The 18226-nt window shown below is 40.7% G+C and overlaps 1 protein-coding gene across 7 annotated transcripts in view; it reads left to right on the top strand.

The window, feature by feature from the left end:
- Positions 1-18226, top strand: part of ARID1B (AT-rich interaction domain 1B) — a 333914-nt gene that overhangs the window by 271550 nt on the left and 44138 nt on the right. For all 7 annotated transcript variants that reach the window (XM_054162697.1, XM_054162694.1, XM_054162693.1 and 4 more), the window contains one exon: positions 4995-5322. In XM_054162697.1, coding sequence (XP_054018672.1) covers positions 4995-5322 — 328 coding nt within the window. The remainder of the gene's footprint in view (positions 1-4994; positions 5323-18226) is intronic.

Genomic DNA, 18226 nt, shown 5'->3' with positions numbered 1-18226 from the left:
TGACGCGCTATCCTGAATTCCAGCTGTAGTGCTGCTGCTGAGATTCCGAACCATGGGAATGGTGGGTGTCAAGTGCAGTAAAACATTAGCCATCCACACTGATTGAATGGAAAGGGTTTTGTACTAAATCAATGCATTTAAGTAACACACCGAATACTGCTCGCTTTTTTGCTTGAGTTCAGCAGTTCTTTTCCTCCCTCTGTGGATGAAAGTGCCTATGTAATGATTTTATGGGTCGCAGTCAGGAAGAAATGGCTATTAAAAAGTGAACTTGAGGGGCAGGAAGAAAATGAGCATCATTGTCATTAACAGGCTGTTTCAGAAGGGAATGCTGAATAGTGTGATGGATGAAAAGCTTGTTCTTCTGCCAACTCTTGGAGAGTATCTCTGATCCTGTGCACTGGTCATCATAAAATTAGGGCCCTGTAGACTTTCAGCTCTACAGGTAACAATTAGAGCAAAAGAGTACTACATTTTCACCAGGCTAATGTGACCATTAATATAATCTGTGATGAAGGTGGTGGTATTTTGAAGGCATTTTCAATTTTTAATGAACATAATCTGTAATTGCAACTCTTAGCATACCGTCTTACAAAGCACAATTTATGTCAGCAATGATGAATATATAAGATTTTCTTCATTTTCCTTTTATTGACAACATAACAAGTATATTAAAAATTATCTGGATTGCAACCAAGTTCTTAAATCATTGAACTAAAATAGTTCTCAAGGATTTTATCTGCTTTCTGTGTGTTATTCACACAGGTCTTCCTCCCGAATATCATTAAGCATAGGCTGAGTTTGACGGGGCTACTTGTATTTTTATATATGCATCAAGGCAATCTGTGACATTAAGCTTTTAGTCTGAATGCTAGATTTTACTTCATGCTCTCCTGAAAACCATTGTTCAAGGCTAGTGTCCTTCCTCTGCTGTGGAATTGCTCACCATAGTAAAGACTACACTAGTAAGTTTGAGTTGGAGGAATTGGGCCCCAGTTCATGAGAGTAGAATGATCCATATTATGCATATACTTGATTTATTTGGTTTTCATGTGTTTACATGACACTTAGATCTATAATAAGAGTAAAATTTATTTTCCCAGGAAGCAGTTCTGTACTGGGGACCTAGTCCAATCCTGGGAAACCATTTCCTACAATAATAAAACATGGCTTTGGCTCCACATTTCTGTGTGTCTACGATACAAGACAGGAGCATGCAGCACAGAACATTCTTTTTAATTTTGTATTAAATCCCACCATTTTCTTGTCCCCAAGAATAATAATTAAAAAAAAAAAAAGGCAGAGAGAATGAAAGTTGTTACTGAAAGAAATATTCTCTTTGGTTTGTATTTGGACAACATCTAGCTCGGGGGCTAATGAAGCTCAAGCATCAAACTGCTGCCACAGCAAAATGTCCCTTTAATGCACTCTGGAGAGCAGTCAGATGCTGTAGACAGTTGGGTCTTTTAAGACTGGAGTAGAGGAAAACTCCCTGTGGATCAGTAAAACATGTCAGAAATGCATCCTATCTCCCTAACTTTTCCTACTCAGTTCACCAGTAAAATTGTTCTATTCATGTATAGCAAAGAGAGAAACCGCTACTTGAACTGCAACCCCAGAACTTCACAGTAAGTTGTACTGCCTTCCATTTGTGGTAAAGTAAAAGGAATTCATTGTTTGTGCTTTGTAAACCATAATGTTGAACTCATTTCACAAAAGCACTTTGCTGTCTCACTGATTTTAGTGCAACATTTTAATAGAAGTGGTAGATAAGATGCTCTAAGTAACTCAAGAGTATGGACCTCTTAATCCAGACCTACATATGCAACAGCCTGTGGAGTTAAGTCTTAAGTATCAACTGTTATCTACTGAAGTCCCCTAGGTAAAGTAATTTCAGAGAATATATTTTAATCATATGTACAAGAAAAGCTTTATGGATCAATGCACTTGAAAAAAACCAACCACCTGAAATTATTTTAAGATACTATTTTTTAATTCTGTTAATTCTCTAAAGCAGAGAGCAAAACTAACAGGTGGTCTCATATTTCCTTCTTTTCACCTTGCCTAGAAATGGCAGGATATCAGAGCACTTTGTTCAGCAAACCTGGACAAAGTGGATCAGGGTTTCAGCAGCAAGTCTGAACATCTGTCTTTGGCAGGATTTTAGTAGACTGTTTTGTATTTTATCTTCATTACACTTTTTTAAAAATTTCCTGATTCCAGTTACCACTTTTAGGTTTTCTCTTGTATTTGAGATGTCATCTCTCTGGGTGTAATTCTGCCTAGTAGGAATTAGAATCAAAAATCCCTCAGATATAGAGGGGAGGAGTTTAGTAGTATTGTACAGCTACTGTTGCCAAGCTTGTACCCACTTGAAAAGTGTGGGCTCTTGGACTTGGCTGCCTGACACGTCCAGCTGATGTGGGCTGGCCTAGCATCTGCTGCATTCATTGTGTTTAATGCTGCATCCATCTGTTTTCTGTCAAAGCCACTGCCAACAAATTACTAATCTATTAGAGAAACATGGAAATAAGATTGCACTCCTCATTCCTGGCAATTCCTCTTGTATTTTGTTTGGCTTTTGTTTTACCTTTTTTTTGTGGTCTGGGAAAGGTATAAGAATAGCTAGTACTTAGGGCATTGAGGAAATGCTTAGGGGGGGAAAAAAGCATGGAAAAAACATTGAAACTTGTTTTCCTTACTGAGCACTTCCCCGTGCTCTTGGACGTGTATCCCTCGAGATGAATGATTAGGAGCTATTTTAAGTGAGGCACATATTTTTATGGGGAAGATTCTGCCTTCCTTTTTTTTTTATAGTGTGTTGTACTTACACTGGAGAAGCCAAAGCACGGAAGAGATTTTTTTTGTCCCAATTGAAAATAGCATCAAAACAGCAATAGTATTTAGCAGTGATGTTTGCTCCTCCAAGCATGTTGCTGAACCATACTTTGTACACCCTAACTGACAAAACAAATTGGCTTTATGTAAATTGGTCTGACAGTAGCTCCTAGTGATTATGGATATCAGGTCTGCTAGTCTAGGGAGGAAATTTGTTTCACTTCGGGAAGCAGTGTTACTAATAGCACGTACATAAAATGTGTTAACTGGCTGCATGTAGCCTTTGAGTGCACACACACACACCATCTTGCTGCATTACATTTTTCTTGCACAAAGCAACAGGAGAACCAGAGCAACATCCAAGTTGTGATTTACACCTTTAACGCCAAGCAGAACAGTACGAAACCAGAGAACCCTAGAGTTTGTGGTCATGTATCTTGGATCAGAAGTGTGGCTTAAGCAGGTCTCAGCAACCAAAACTGTGGCTAGGGACCATGGCTCAATGAACAGAAGGTAGTCAGCAGCCAAACCAAGACCAGGAGAAGAGGGAGAAGAAATGACAGCCCACTCTTAAAGTCAGCATAAAGTTGAATCTGGAGCCTTTCATCTCTCTTGAACCACCTATTTGGGATCCTTCTGCAGAGACCCCCCAGGCATAAACGTGGTCTCTAAAACAGAAGAGAATTTTTGCTCCATTTCCTCGGGAAGCATAGGCCCCATTCGTTCTTACTGAGAACTAGAGGCAAAGTGAGTCAGTTACCAGGTCAGGAGGATTAGCCAAAACACAGCAGCAGGAGTGTATGAATTAGTCATGTGTGCATTGAAATGATGGATGGATATATTTATTTTAAATATAAACAGGACTTGCATGCCACCAACTCCTCTGCCTGGTAGCTGAGGCCCGAGGAGAAATGTGGCTGATCTCCACATTCAGAGGAAGAGTCCAAGGGCTGCTGCCTTTGAACAAGCGTGGGAATATCTGAGAGTAGTCAGGAAACTCTGCTCTGCGGCATCCCACAGGGAGGGAATGGGTCGTGTTTCCACTAATCTGGATGAGATGAAAATAAAGACAAGTCAAAACTGATGACTGAAGTAGTGTAATGTGATCTGTTTCCTAAAATACTTCTCTATCGTATCTTTACCTTTTTTTCCTCTCTCTTTCTCATGCTGCTTGGGTTTGTTTCTGTAACACTGAGTGCTGTTCGCTCACTTTTTTTCAAGCTTTCAAATGATAGCAAAATCAATATCAAATGAGTTAAGTTGCTGCAAGTGGAGCAGTTTGCACCAGTGACAGCATAGATTGGTATTAGCCAGGTTTTCATGCCATCCTTCGCAAGGCACCTGTTTATATTAACATCTTTGTGCTATTGCTGATTGCTCTTGTAATACTTGTTTTCCCAGAGCTGTGCTGTGAGCTACACCTTCGGTTGGCATAGCCAAACTTTGAATTTACCAGGAAGGCAGGGTAGGGTAGGAGGGAGAGGCAATGTTTTTCAGGGCCCAGCAGCCATCCTCACAAGTCCATGACAAAGCATCTCTGACACAAACAGACAGAAATGTTAGGAGCAAGAAGCCAGTGAGAATAGCCTGTTTCTGAAATTGCAGAAAGATGAAGAATGAAACCATGAAATTGCAAAAATAAGATTCTCCCTTGAGCTTATGTAATGGGTTTCTCACATCCTATGTATTTCTTTGTATCTTTTTACTGCATAAGGCAGTTTTGTACAGTGTGCTATATTCTTAATGCTCTGGAGACTGTGCTTTTCTTATTTACTGTTATCCTGTGACATACATTAGGCAGAAATTTTTTTAGGGTATGTGGAAATCAGGTTCATAGAATCATTCATTTTGGAAGGGTGCTCAGTTGTTGTTCTTGGCTGACCTTGTATTCAAATCATGGTCAGATCAAAGTGTGTTACTCATGGCTTTTTCCAACTGGGTCCAAGGAGGGAGTCTTCACAACTTTATTGGTGAGCTTGCTACCAAGCTTCCTCCACTGTTTGCTCTCCTCATGGTGAAAAAATTGTTGTGTCTTTGAGGCCAGTGTATTTCACTTCAGTTCACATGTTTAATTTCTGCAATTGTTGCCTTCCTATATAGAAGTATTTGCACAAAAGTTTAATCTTTTTCTCTGTGCTTTTTATCACTTTGTTCAGGAAACTACTCCAGACCACCGACGTACAGTGGTGTGCCCAACACAAGTTACAGTGGCCCGGGACCTGGCATGGGTATAAATGCAAACAGCCAGATGCATGGACAGGGCCCAAGCCAGCCTTGCGGTACCATGCCCTTGGGACGGATGCCATCAGCTGGGATGCAGAGCAGACCATTTCCTGGAAACATGAGCAGTATGACCCCCAATTCTCCTGGCATGTCTCAGCAGGGAGGCCCTGGGATGGGCCCACCTATGCCAACTGTGAACCGTAAGGCACAGGAGGCAGCTGCTGCAGTGATGCAGGCTGCTGCAAACTCCGCTCAGAGCAGGTATGCGTCCAGGTGAAAGGAGCTTAAATAAGTAGGAAAGTTCTTGCTGTCATTTCTGAATCAGCAACACTTTATAGGTGTATGCATGTGCATTAATACATGTTCTGTCTGTGCCCTTATCTCTGGGAGGAGATGTGTATGGGAAGGATACTTTTCCTTAAACATAAGAGGAAAGCTATCGTGTGTTTGAATGATCCTCTCAAAAAGCAGCTGTGACAATGGAGATGATGGCACTTCTAATTTGGTTCTTGGCACTGTAGTCTTTAGGAAAACCCACAAGTTCAGAGTGACATTAGGAGCCGAAAACAAGCCCTCTACAACCTAAAACTGATTAGCTGGATATACATTTTTTTATCTCCAGTAGCGGGAAGGCCAACATGCCCTTTTTGGCAGCTGGCCCCTGCCAGAGAGTAAGAAAACTTATGAATCTGTCTGTCAGCTTCTGCATATACTGCCCACATTGTGAGCAGCAGTGCTGATGCCAGTTCTCTATATGGGATGTTCTTGTTCCTAGGAGAGGAGGGCAGGCTGAGGGGAGCAACTGGAGGGGAAAGGCAGAAGGAGACATAAAAGCAATCTCTAGTTTTCTGGAGTTGGTAACTGCCACTTATGCATCCATAAGAGAGAACCTGCAAACAGGATTGTAAAGGTTGGAGCCATCATCTCTCTCCTTGTCTCCCCTTTGGACAGCATAACTGCATGTTGCCGTTTGTGCATGGATTTTGGCAAGGGCACTTTTCTGTCTCTGGTTATTCCTAAGATTCCTGAATAGTTGCAATGAAATCATATTTTCTGGGAATTTTTTCAGATGAGCTAATTTCTACATTTCCCTGGACCCAAATCACTGCTGATATATTTATTATCTGTTGTATTTATTACTTCTGTTACATGAAGGTCCATTACATTTGAGATTGCACAAAGCTGGCTGTGCTGTTCTGTTGAGCATGTTTATGTGTGTGTGTGCATTAAGCATCATGCATTTATTTGTGCATATGCATGCACAGATGCACACATACTGGTATTTATCATTCAAGACCAGTACTTGTGGACACTAGTGTTTCTCTAATTCCATGACACAGTGTAAAAGCAGAAACAAGAAGTTTATATGTACCTGTATCTATCTGATGCTTTCTTGTCTGGCAGGTTTGGAAGGCAAGTGGCCTCTAGTAATAAGCAATGGCAAACTTTTAAAACAATAACATTAAATTTAGTGTATTTCATGTTCTTGTTCAGTAAAACAGAACATCACTCCCTTAAAATAGCAGATAGCTGTGAATCAGCAATCTCTTGCTAGCGTTGGTTGTTTTAACAGACCTGTCTAGTGGGATTTACAAAAGTCTGCTTCTGTCTGTCTGGTTTAGGCTATAAGCTGATAGGTCAGGCAGGAAGGAATGGGCCATCACTGCAGCTGTAGGAACACTTTTTATAATTGTGTAATGAAAGGAAAAGCTCACATTGTTTGGTCTTTAGAGCAAGAAAAGACTTTGTGTTAAAGTGGGAAGTTGTGATTCAACTTACACTTTGGGCATAGTGTGTGGTGTTTGATTAAAAGGTTAGATGATTATCGCTCCTATCTCACACCTTCTTCCAAAGTCAGTTTTGTGAAATTGCTTCTGGTCTCTAGCTTTGCCTGGACAAAACTACACAATTTCAGAGCCTTTCCATCATATACTGCCCGTTCCAGTGATACAGCATCTGTGGAAGGGCTTAAGCAGTCATGGAATCTCTGTTGCAAATACTGGCAAAAGGGCTATTTGTAAAATGCAAATTGGGCAGAACTTGTCACACCCCTCTGATGCCAGGGACTTGCAAGCAGAATTTTCCTCTGATCTCAAGTCAAATGTAGGAGGGAAAGTGTAATGGCTTTTGGCTATTCCTGCAAGTCCTCCATACTTGCATATGGAAGGAATGTACTTGTCAGTGGTTCATATTTATGATATGGAGCAAATCCAAAGTGGCTGCTCTTTAATTCTGCTTTAGGCCACCATACATTAGGTCATCTGCTTACCCCAGCAAGCCTGGGGCTGGTGGACACCTCATGTTTTCTTCACAGCACCCCAACTGTGGCCACCCTCAGACTCCCTTGATGCACCAGCCTGTCTACTATGGGTAAATAGCAATGTAAACTAGACTTTCTATGGGACTTTGGCAATTTGTAGGGTGTTTATAAACATGCCATTTGACTGCTGAAGGAATACAAAAATCAAAAACCAAAATACTTGCATTTGCAGAGGGGATTTTAATTTTTTGTTTTCTTTTTACTAATGCCACTGTGACAGTACAGTGTAATTCTGCATGTCACCTGCTCACACACCTGTATGTCTTTTGGCATGGCTCCCTTTCCTTGTGCCCGAGAGGGAAATTAAGAACCTTATCATTGAGAAGGAATATGTTCCCTCCTCTCTCTGACAGAGGCATCTTTCTCCCCTCATTATTGGTGTTCTTGTCTCACAGCAACCCCATTTTCTTGACTTGGTGGTGGTACTGTCATTGATGCCTGGGCAGTGAGCTACAATTCCTGGAGTATGAAACCTTTCTAAGAGGTTTCTGCAGGAGTAATGACAGGGTTTCTTAACAAGCCCTTAGTTGAGCATGCATGTGGTTTCTGTAACCATATCATAAACTACAGCACTGGGAGAAAGTATGTACACTGGCTGTTGCTCCCTCCTACCCTCACCTGAAATGCAAGTTTGGTGAACTTCCCTGCCATCAAGTTATTTCAGTTTTTACCTCTGTAGGAAATCTATAATACCCAAATTACTGCTGCCTTCATGGTTATTAACAAGTTTTAATTACCCAGTTTCTGTAGATGCTTTTGTTTGTTGGTTTGTTTCGTTTCCTTAATAACATCATTCCTATATGTATATATTGAAAAGTACAAAGGAAAACAAAAGACATAGCTCACAAGTCTACTGGTTCTCCTGTTTGAAAAGCAGAAATTGGTGAAATGGGTGAGCGCTCACACCCATTCATTGAATGGCTTGACCCCAGCTGTGGGGTTCAAAACCACACCCCTCTAAGCAGAATTAAGAAGAAAGTGGAATAGCTGTGTCAAGAGTCATGGGTTACACAGTAGTATTTCTGTACGAGCTGATTGTAATCCCACTCAAGTTCAACTTGTTGAATCAGTAACCAAGTATCAGTAGGGGAGCAAAATTTATCTTCAGCTGTTACTCCACAGGATCTATCCTTCACCAGCTCAGAAGTCTCATTTTAACGTAGGAAGCTGGTTTGCCTCTGCCTTGCCAAGCCACACTTGAGCAGCTGTGTAATGTGAATTTAAATGGCATGCATCAGAATAAAATCACTTCCACTGGGGCAGAAAATCAATGTTCGTTAACTGGGGCTGGATGATCAAGATCCGAGTGTCAGCCACTTACACTTAGGTATCATCCTCAGTGCAGACCACCACCTTTTTAATTAGGAGAAGATAAAATCATATAAATAAAAATGGTGCCTGTAGAAGATATTAGGCTTATGCCATTTGAATTAGCCTTTGACCTCATCTTGAGGCCTGCTCTATGTTAAGCTTAGATTAATTCCTACACATACATAGTATCTTCCCTGTAGCCTGAAATCCTACAGTGTGCTAGTCTGTCTTGTGCAAGCAGCCCAATGTTTCCCAGATGATGTCTAGCATGTCAGGTTAAAGAAAAGGAGGGTGTTTTTAAGACCTCTTGCTTTAACCAGCTGTATCTGTGGTTTCATGCTACCCAGGATGTTTAAACTTAGTCTGGGTAACAGTTTACAACAGGTGAAATGGTAAATAACTCTCTAATACCCTGTATAGCAATTCCCCTTGTTTTCAAGAAGACAGTGTGAAGGAACTGCAAAACAGTGTTTTCCTCTCTATATCTGTCTTGGTCTCAGGGCACCCACTGACTGGTAAAGGGCTGTATGTTGAAGACCTAATATATCCACTGAACTCCAAGGGAAGACTTTTCAAAACTTAGATTGGTGCTGGCCAAGACCCCAAGGGCTCATTCTGCTGCTGGAGGTTAGAATCCATCAGAGACCTCTGAGGACCAAGTGGCTCTAAAAACCATCTGTTATCACACCGTAGTTCTTAAAACAGTACATGTACTTAGAATCATAGATAAGTATTTATGCGTGTACAGACCTGCAGCACAGCAAGTCTTCAGTAAAGGCAAACAATTGTAAGCACATGACATAGAATTTTCCCTGTTGATGTGGAAGGCAGCAAATTTAGACAATATCTTCTAGTACCAGTCAACTTTGAGTTTGTCAGTTTGTCATTGCCCAGCTTGGAATTTTTGAGGACTACATGTTCATTCTCTGTGAGCTTTTGTTTCCTACAGTAAGTGCACACTTATTAGGTTAACACCTGGGATCAACAGACATTCTTGGAACTAGATACTTACCATTTTCAGCATCTCTCATGCTAGCAGTGAGTATCATTCTGAGCATGTCTTCTTAGCAGTTGACAGTGTGACTGTAGTATATGGAAAGTTAAAAATATAGCTGTCAAACATCTGACTTATATACTGTTAGCAGTGCAGCCTTGGGAAGACATAATTTAGTACTAGCTGTCTGTAAAACAGATCCAACTGGATGCTAAAATGAGCATCTTGCTGGTGCAACTACGGTTATCAATACCTGAGCTAATTACTATAAAATGAGTTTTGATGTGCCTACATGAGGAGCAGTCCTATCTTTGAAGGCAGCATCTTTGACCTCAGTACCTTAATATGATTCTTGGGGTTGCAGGTTGCTATTTTGTAAATTAAAACAATTTTTCTTATAGATTGAATGAATTTAGAATTCAGTGTCATTGATTTTAGAGAAGACGATTTAGACATAGTAGTTTATTAAATTGAAGAATTGGAATACAGCTTAGCTATTTGCAATCTCTGGCCATTTTAAGTCCTGGTCATTGGGTTGCTCAATTGAGGTGGATATTTACATTATTATCTGCTGCTCCCCATGCCACCTGAGAAATGGTGTTCAGTCTCTATAGTAATATGTGATGTTGCATTGCTTTGACATACTTTTGGGCACTCTAGAATGCAGTTCTGGTTCTAAACTGCCTAGCAGGTAGACAGCCTCATCACAGTGAGATCAGCAGAATATAGGTAAATTCTCTTTCAATCCTAAAATTGATCTATAAAAGCTGCACTGTTATTAAAGCCTTTCTGTTGTACAGAGAACCCTTGACAATTAATACAGATGAGTTTGTGCATTCTGTGTGTCTTCTTTTCGGTCTCTGTGTGCGTACGCATGCAGACACAGGCCTGCGCACTTGCAGGCAGACTAACCTTCCGTCAGCATTTCTCTCCAGCTATGTATGTATAATTCATATCCCATGTCACTGGTGCCAGCAAAGCACTTTTTCCGTATTATTTTCTCCAACAGCAGGGTAATGCAGCACTGCTGATGGACTTGAAGGGACTGGTGAGGAAATGCAGTAATGGACGTGGTACATTAAAATGTCAAAAGGAAAAAAAAAATGAGGCAGAAATGGGGATTTTTTTTCTTTATTTTATTTTTTATTTTAAGAAGAATAATATAAATAAACCCCAGAAATCTTTTAGGTGTTTCAGATCGTAGAGTGTATTTTCCAATCTGCCCTTTTTAATCTTGAAACATGGGTTTAAAATTCTGATTTTGATTTTAAAAGCTGTGGTTATGTAGCAGGAAGACATGAAGTGCTACAGTAAAACCTACTGTCTTTAATCCCTGGAGAGAGTATATATTTTCCATTGTTTTCCCCTTTCCCCTTAAGCTTGAAGGTGCTGTTCTTCTCTGCTGGGAAGTGCAGTGAAGTTCAGGAAGGTTAAGTACTCATTCAAGTTTCTTTGCTTATTCAAACCAGGCTACTTCTAGATGAAAGGCTGCCAGCTGTGAAATCCCCGAAGGTAAACTAGGCTGAGATAGGACTGGTAGCCATAATTGGAGCTAGTGCCCGGGTATGTTATCTGTTGCCTTTGAAATAAGCCCCTGCCAGAAAGGCTCCTTCTGCCGGGTCTTTTATTTAGCATTCAATCACAGGGAAGCAGTTACTCCCGTTCAAATTCAGGCCATTCACAGTTCTCCAGTCTGAAGGTGCTTGGTCATTTCCCCCCTGCCCTGCTCCTCCCAGCACTCCCAGATTTCAGATTTCCTTTAGGGAATCTGATGGCTCACCCAAAAATGAGCCCCATTTTGCTTTCTGTTAGTGCTGTTTGAATATCTAGGCAGTACATTTCAATCCATAAAACTACATTTGGCCTCGAAAATAAAAAATAATTAAAAATTATGACATATTTTCCTTCTAAAGGCCCTATGCTTCTTCGCTCTTGATGAGAAATAGTATTTTATATCAAGCTGATTTTTTGGTTTTTTAAGGATTCTTCCTTTCCCCATGTTTTGCTTTTCAGAGCAGAACCACATATGTCTTTTAATTTTCCTACAGTGTATTATTAGGGATAAAGTACAATTTGGATTATATATATTTATTATAGTAAAGGGAGAGCAGGAAATCACACTTCTGTGATTACTTTTCTTTTAAACAGAGATGCATTTCGTACGTTGTCTTAAAATTGCTGATGAAATCCTGGAAGAAACTTCACATGCTGAGCTAACCAAAGCCATTTCTTATGAGAGACTAAGAGAAATAAATTTTTATCTGGAATTTTGTTTTACTAAAAGGTAAATCGATCATTTTGGAGCCCTGGATGTCACCATGCTGCAGAGCTCGTTCAGGCAACCAGTTATTTGGGGAGGCATTTTTTTCTTCTTTGGTTATTCATCAATCAAGTAGACTGCTGTGTACTGTTCATGCCATTAGAGATTAACCACCTCAAAAGTCGTGCTCCTTCCCTCATTGGAGAGTAACCATTCTTAAATTATGAAAGCAAGAATTATGTTGGGAAGGAAGGGTGATTTTCGCAGTTATGAATGAGAATTTTTGTTCGTCTTAAAGGAGCCTCTAATTGGATTATTATTGTGTCAGGAATATTTTTTGCTTGATTTGGTTATTTAGGAGGGCTGTTGTCCTCTATAGAAATACTAACTATTTTTAACAAAATTGAAGTGTAGGACTTTGTGTAGTTTATTGACATTCTGCCTCAGAGTCATATATTGTATTATGTAGAAGTTCTCAAGAGAAAGGTGATCTTTAGAGCATTAAGAATGTGGTACTTCAATAATTGCTGTTGTATAGAAGTAAAGAATAAGGAAAGACTTTAGATTGAGCACTCTTCCTTGGGTGGCCAGAAGTGTTCCAGATGAGAAATCTGGATTTTCACACTGTCTATTAGCCAGAAAATCTACCAGTTTGAATCACAGCACTAAGCAGGAAAAAAAACCACCACAAAATAGGCAAGCAGAAAACACAAATAGACACAAAACAACTACCACCAAAAAAAAGAAACCCAACCCCCAACAAAAACACCTGCCAAAAAAAACCACAGAAACAACAAAAACAAACAAACAAACAAAAAAAAAAACCAACCACCAACATATTAATAACTGGTCAAATAGCTGTCTGTTTAATGGGACTGATGAAGAAGGCTGATTCTGTGGCTGTCCTGTGTGATTTGGTGCATACCAAAAAGTACAAGGCTGTAACTGAACAGCCCAAGATTTTTGTGACAAATGGAAAGACATAAAAAATGGTAGGAGGGTTTCAAGTTTTAGAATAATTAATGTTTTAGGTTGTTTTATAATGGTGATAGTTGAAGGAAAATTAAACAATTGTTCTTTATAGCCATGCCACTTGGGGAAATGTGAGTGGAAGGATGCCTTCACTGTATTGGTAGGAGTTCAGATGGGAGCATCAGTTTTAAATGGACATATAAGTAACCTTGTAAGAATCATAAACGGTAGCATCCAGCACTAAGATTTTTTTAATGCTGACCATCAGTCTAACTCATTAAATACCTGTTGCAGTTGTCACAGTAGGCTTCAGGCATCTTACGAGCCAGACATGAAGAGCCAGCTGAAACCATGCTGGCGTATGCACCGCATTGTTCTTGTGAAACTGTCTGGGTTGCCAAAATGCCGAGACTGATGGTAATAGTGGTAGTAATAATATTGATAAACGTGTAACAGCTCCGGGCTATTGGGCAAAGATAGGTAATTGAAAACGTGTCTGTTGGGAAATCTCTTTGGAGAACTTCCTCGCCATGCTGTTGCACATGCACAGTTGCATTCAGTGTGCTGTCAGCCAGATGACATTTTACTATGAAAAGACACACTGAAGAGCTGGCATGAAATGATCAGGATTTTATTAGATTTTCAGTTGGTTGCCAGTACAGTGAGCTCTGTGGGGCCACAGGGATGCTCAGAAACAGTGCAAGGATGTGCCTGAATGTGGTAGGAATATGGTGAGAGGCAGCAGGAGGTCCGCACCCCTGATTGGAACAGGCCAGAGCTCAGGGGTCAAACCATTCCCAAGGCAGTGCCCACCAGAGGAAATTAAATTAGTAGAGCACACAGTGTGTCCTTAGCTTCCTGTAGCTTTTTAGCACCACACTTTGGTGACCTCTTGGCTGTTCATGTGCTGAGAACAGACCCTTACCTGCTTTCAAGTAATCATTCTGGGAGAGAGTTCATAGGGCCTTCTGACTTTTTAATACAACTATTTATAAACATACACTAAAATAGAAGGTGCATATGGAGAGAGTCGTACAAGTCAGTCCCATTTTGATACCGAATCACACTGAGCTAAATCACTATTCTTGGCTTTCTGGTTCCCATTGACTGAATCATGCTACACAGGGCAAGTTTCCTCTTTTGCTGCAAATCCAGTTCATGTATGGTCCTGCTTGACTGACAGATTACAGCAGCCCTCTTTTACCCATCACACACTCCACTTGAGCGCAGAAATGTATCTCCTCAAGGCTGGGATATTATGTCCAGTGGGGGGAGTGTGCAAGCAGATGTTGTTTAAATCCACATTGTCAGGAAGGTAGACAGGGGTCACTAGGAGCGGAGCTTCAATGGGATTACAAGCCGTTTCACTTGGCCCACTTTTCAGTAGTCTCGTGTTTTCTGTCACACAGCATTATATTGTATTTACCCACTACAGGTTGCACTGAATACAGAGGGCTTAATTTGTTCTTATATAATAAATTTAAATACAGAGGTCTTGCTGCATTTGTAAGAATGTTACACAAGACATCTCAGGGAATCCCTGAGAGTTTGAAAACTGATGACCAGATGCTGTGGTTAACATGAAATTCAGAAGAAAAAAAATGTTAATATAGAAGGAGTTTTGTTTTAAAATAAATAAATAATAAATTAATTGCTGAATCTTAAAACCAAGCAAAAATGTAAACAAACAAACAAAGCTCCTACAGTACTTGAGTTATTCAGTCACACACCCTTATCTCATTAGGATCAAATGAAGTTAAGGATTTGTTTTTCTGCAGGCTTGTATTATGTTTTCCTCAGTGAATTCAACTACTTTGTTATTTGGCCATAATTTGGACCATTATTATTCTTGGATCTCTTCCTCGGTTTTTGTTATGTGTAAAATAGGCTAGGAAGATTTATTCTGATCTTGGTATGCATTCAGCAAAACAAATGTAGTGTAGCTGAGTTAACGGCACCAATACTCATGCCTTGCACACACCTCTTATGTTACTGTTGCAGTGCTTGATGTGGTGTGACACTCCTGTGTTTTATTGGGCTTTAAATGACTACCAAATAGGTAGTCCGTCAAGCAGATGGTTTTGCTTGGAAAATGGTTAGTGTGATGACAAGAGTGATTGGCCATTGGAATGGGCTGCCCAGGGAGGTAGTGGAGTCACCATCACTGGAGGTGTTTAAGAAGAGACTGGATGAGGCACTTGGTGCCATGGTTTAGTTGATTAGATGGTGTTGGGTGATGGGCTGGACTTGATGATCTCGAATAATTCTATTCTATTAAATAGCATGTAAGCGAACAGTAAGGTTTTGTGGCTGCTTTTCTGAGGGGCTGAGCATTGAATCAGCCTAGGAACAACTAAGTTTTCAATGTCTTCTCCTTCCGTGATTGTTTCTTAGTGAAAGGTAAATAATGGTGATAATGCTAAAGGCATAAGTATTTGCACAATCAGAAGAAAAATAGTATATTTAGAGAGGCTATTTCTGTTATTCTTCCAAAAAGTATCTTACAAAATAATCTTTAGATCAGCCCAACAAAGAAAACAGTCAGCAAGCTCAATCAGACTGCAGTGGATTACAAGGTGATGTGCACTATCACATAATTATGATCCTAGGAAGTTACTACCCATTTTAGCATTGCCATTTAGGGCTAGTCATTGGGAAGAAGAGTTTGGTGTTGATAAGCTGTCTGCAGACATACACATGCACACACACACTCCAGTACAAATCTGGATGCTTTTTCAACTATGTTTCCTCATGATTTCTTAGTATCAGTGCGTTTCAGGACTTGCCCTTTTCACACACACACACACACACAAAAGTGTGTCACATCATCAGCTTTTATGGTTGCTTTTTAGAAACTTTGTTATTGTGAGTAGCAAGCTCCCCTACTGAACAGGGGAGGAAATGGAAGTCCAGGTTTGTACACTTAGAGTAGCAACTAATGAGCAGGATACTTAGCTTTCAGATACAGTGACGCTACATTTATTTGTTTTATTTATCTGTGAAATTTCTTTACTGCTGTTTTAAGCCAATCAAGCCAAGATTCATATTTGGTGTGTCTTGGCCTTTGCTAACAGTACTGACACACCAATGAACTTCCAGTCAGATCAGTGTTGGGCTTTATTTTCCCTTACTCTCTTTCCCTCCTCCAGTTCTGCCGTATCCCCTGGGGATTCCCTCATATCCTTCTCCAAGGAAGCCTATAATGTAGCAAGAAAGAAAATCCATAACAAAAGAGCATATGTATCTGCATGCACATGTTTATGTGTAAATTCTCTGGGGAGAAAGCATTCACAGGTCTCTCTCCTGAATTACTCTCATTATAATAACCCATTTGGTGTCAAAGTATGACAGATTATAAGCGCTTAAGGCTAGTCCCAGCTCAAGACAGATTTAAATAAAGTACTTCTGGTTATTGTGCAGGTCAGTGTGTTTAAATAACAACCCCTCAAATCATACTTTGACATTTAAAAGAGAGAGGAAATATTGTCATGCTGCAGACCTGGCACAGATAAGCACAGGGCAATTTGGTCAGTACACTGTGATTTGTGACTGCAGCCTAACGCAGTCATTTTCACAGTTTGTAATCAAGTAGCCACCTTAGCAGTGTGTCAGCATTAAAAAAAAAATGTTCCTTTTAAAATGTTTACACAAATTACTCCCCTGAGGTGCTGCAGTGCATACGCTGCAAAACTGATGTAGGTTAAAGATCTGGAGCAGAAATGGCAAACTTCCATGTGCCTGTGGGCTTTTTTTTTTCCCCTCCCAGCCAATTGCTCAGGTGGCTAAGTCACAGTAACAGGGTGATTTTTCAGGTCCAGTGCCCAGGGCAGGATAACTGGGAGAAATCCTGATGTTACATGGGTGCTGTGGGAAGTGCCAGGAAGCACAGTGCAGAGGTGCCTAACTAATAATTGGTGCAAGCATGCAGGCTCTAGGATGTGAGAGATGTGACTCAGCAGCAGCTCGTTCCTGCCTAAGATGTTTCCCTGTCCAGGCTCTGGTCCTCTTCGGCATCATCCGGCAGTGCCATGCTGCTGGACTGGGGCTCACCCACCTGCTGGGTGGCCTTGGACCATGGTCCTGCCTTATGGCAGAGTGCACAAGCAGAGGAGTTTCAGGAGGGCACATCTCTGGTAGCATCCTGCTTTTAAGGCTCTCCTTCCTTTGGGCAGACCTGGCTGAAGGCTCCATGTTCATGCTGAAGTGAACTTGTGTGTGTGTATCATGGGATTAGCAGCTCTCTGTATGTTACTCTCTTTTCCTTCTCCTGCAGCTGTTTGATCTCCCTTCTGAAGGAAGATCATTATCCTCCTGGACCTAAAAGGCTCCAGCATTTAGGAAAGATGCTTCCAACCCTTATTGTTCATTCCTCATTTCACAGTATCAGAGTGTCACCAAGGTTGGAAGAGACCTCAAAGATCATCGAGTCCAACCTGTCACCACAGACCTCATGACTAGACCATAGCACCAAGTGCCACATCCAATCCCCTCTTGAACCCCTCCAGGGATAGTGACTCCACCACCTCCCTGGGCAGCCCATTCCAATGGCGAATGACTCTCTCAGTGAAGAACTTTCTCCTCACCTCGAGTCTAAATTTCCCCTGGTGCAGCTTGAGATTTCCATCTACTCTCCTCTCCATTTCCATCTTTTCTGCCCCAAACTCTTCTAACCTGCAGTTCTTACCGACTGTCCTGCCTCTGAACCCTTCTGCTGTTGCTTACACATTTCCATGTTCAGCTTGCCCCTGTGCTCAAACGTAATGCAGTATTTCTCTGACCAGTATGTTTTTCTAATATGTTGTCTCTGTGCAGAATTGTCAAGTATTGGGGTTTCCTTCACTCCTTGGAAGAGCAGCTACATCTCCCCATGAAGACATTTTTTTCATTATACTCAGTAATATTAAGTGTTTCTTTTCTTAATTTCTTCCTATTATTCATAATTACTGCATGTGTCATCCCTTTGAAGCCCAGCCATTGCTGTTTATGTGGTAAATACTGTAAAACCACATACTCAACTGAGTTTGTTGTGCTATAGAATTCATAGCCAGTCAGTTAATTTTTGCCATTAGATGTCACTATACGTACAGCAGACTGTTTATAAAAGACTTGTTTTTTATTTAGCATCCCAGAAAAATGGAGGAGGGAATTGGGAGATGTAGGAGAGAGTCTGGTAGTATGCTTTGACATAACTACTTAAATAGTATGTTGGATATGCCTTTACTGAAGACAGCACAGAAGGAAACGTAAGATTTTTGACTTAAGTCCAGAACCAACAGATGATGCTGTGACCTTAAGCATATATAAATAT

This window comes from Dryobates pubescens, chromosome 6 (assembly GCF_014839835.1).
Source record: "Dryobates pubescens isolate bDryPub1 chromosome 6, bDryPub1.pri, whole genome shotgun sequence".
Lineage (NCBI taxonomy): Eukaryota > Metazoa > Chordata > Aves > Piciformes > Picidae > Dryobates > Dryobates pubescens.
This window is presented reverse-complemented; position numbering and strand designations above follow the sequence as displayed.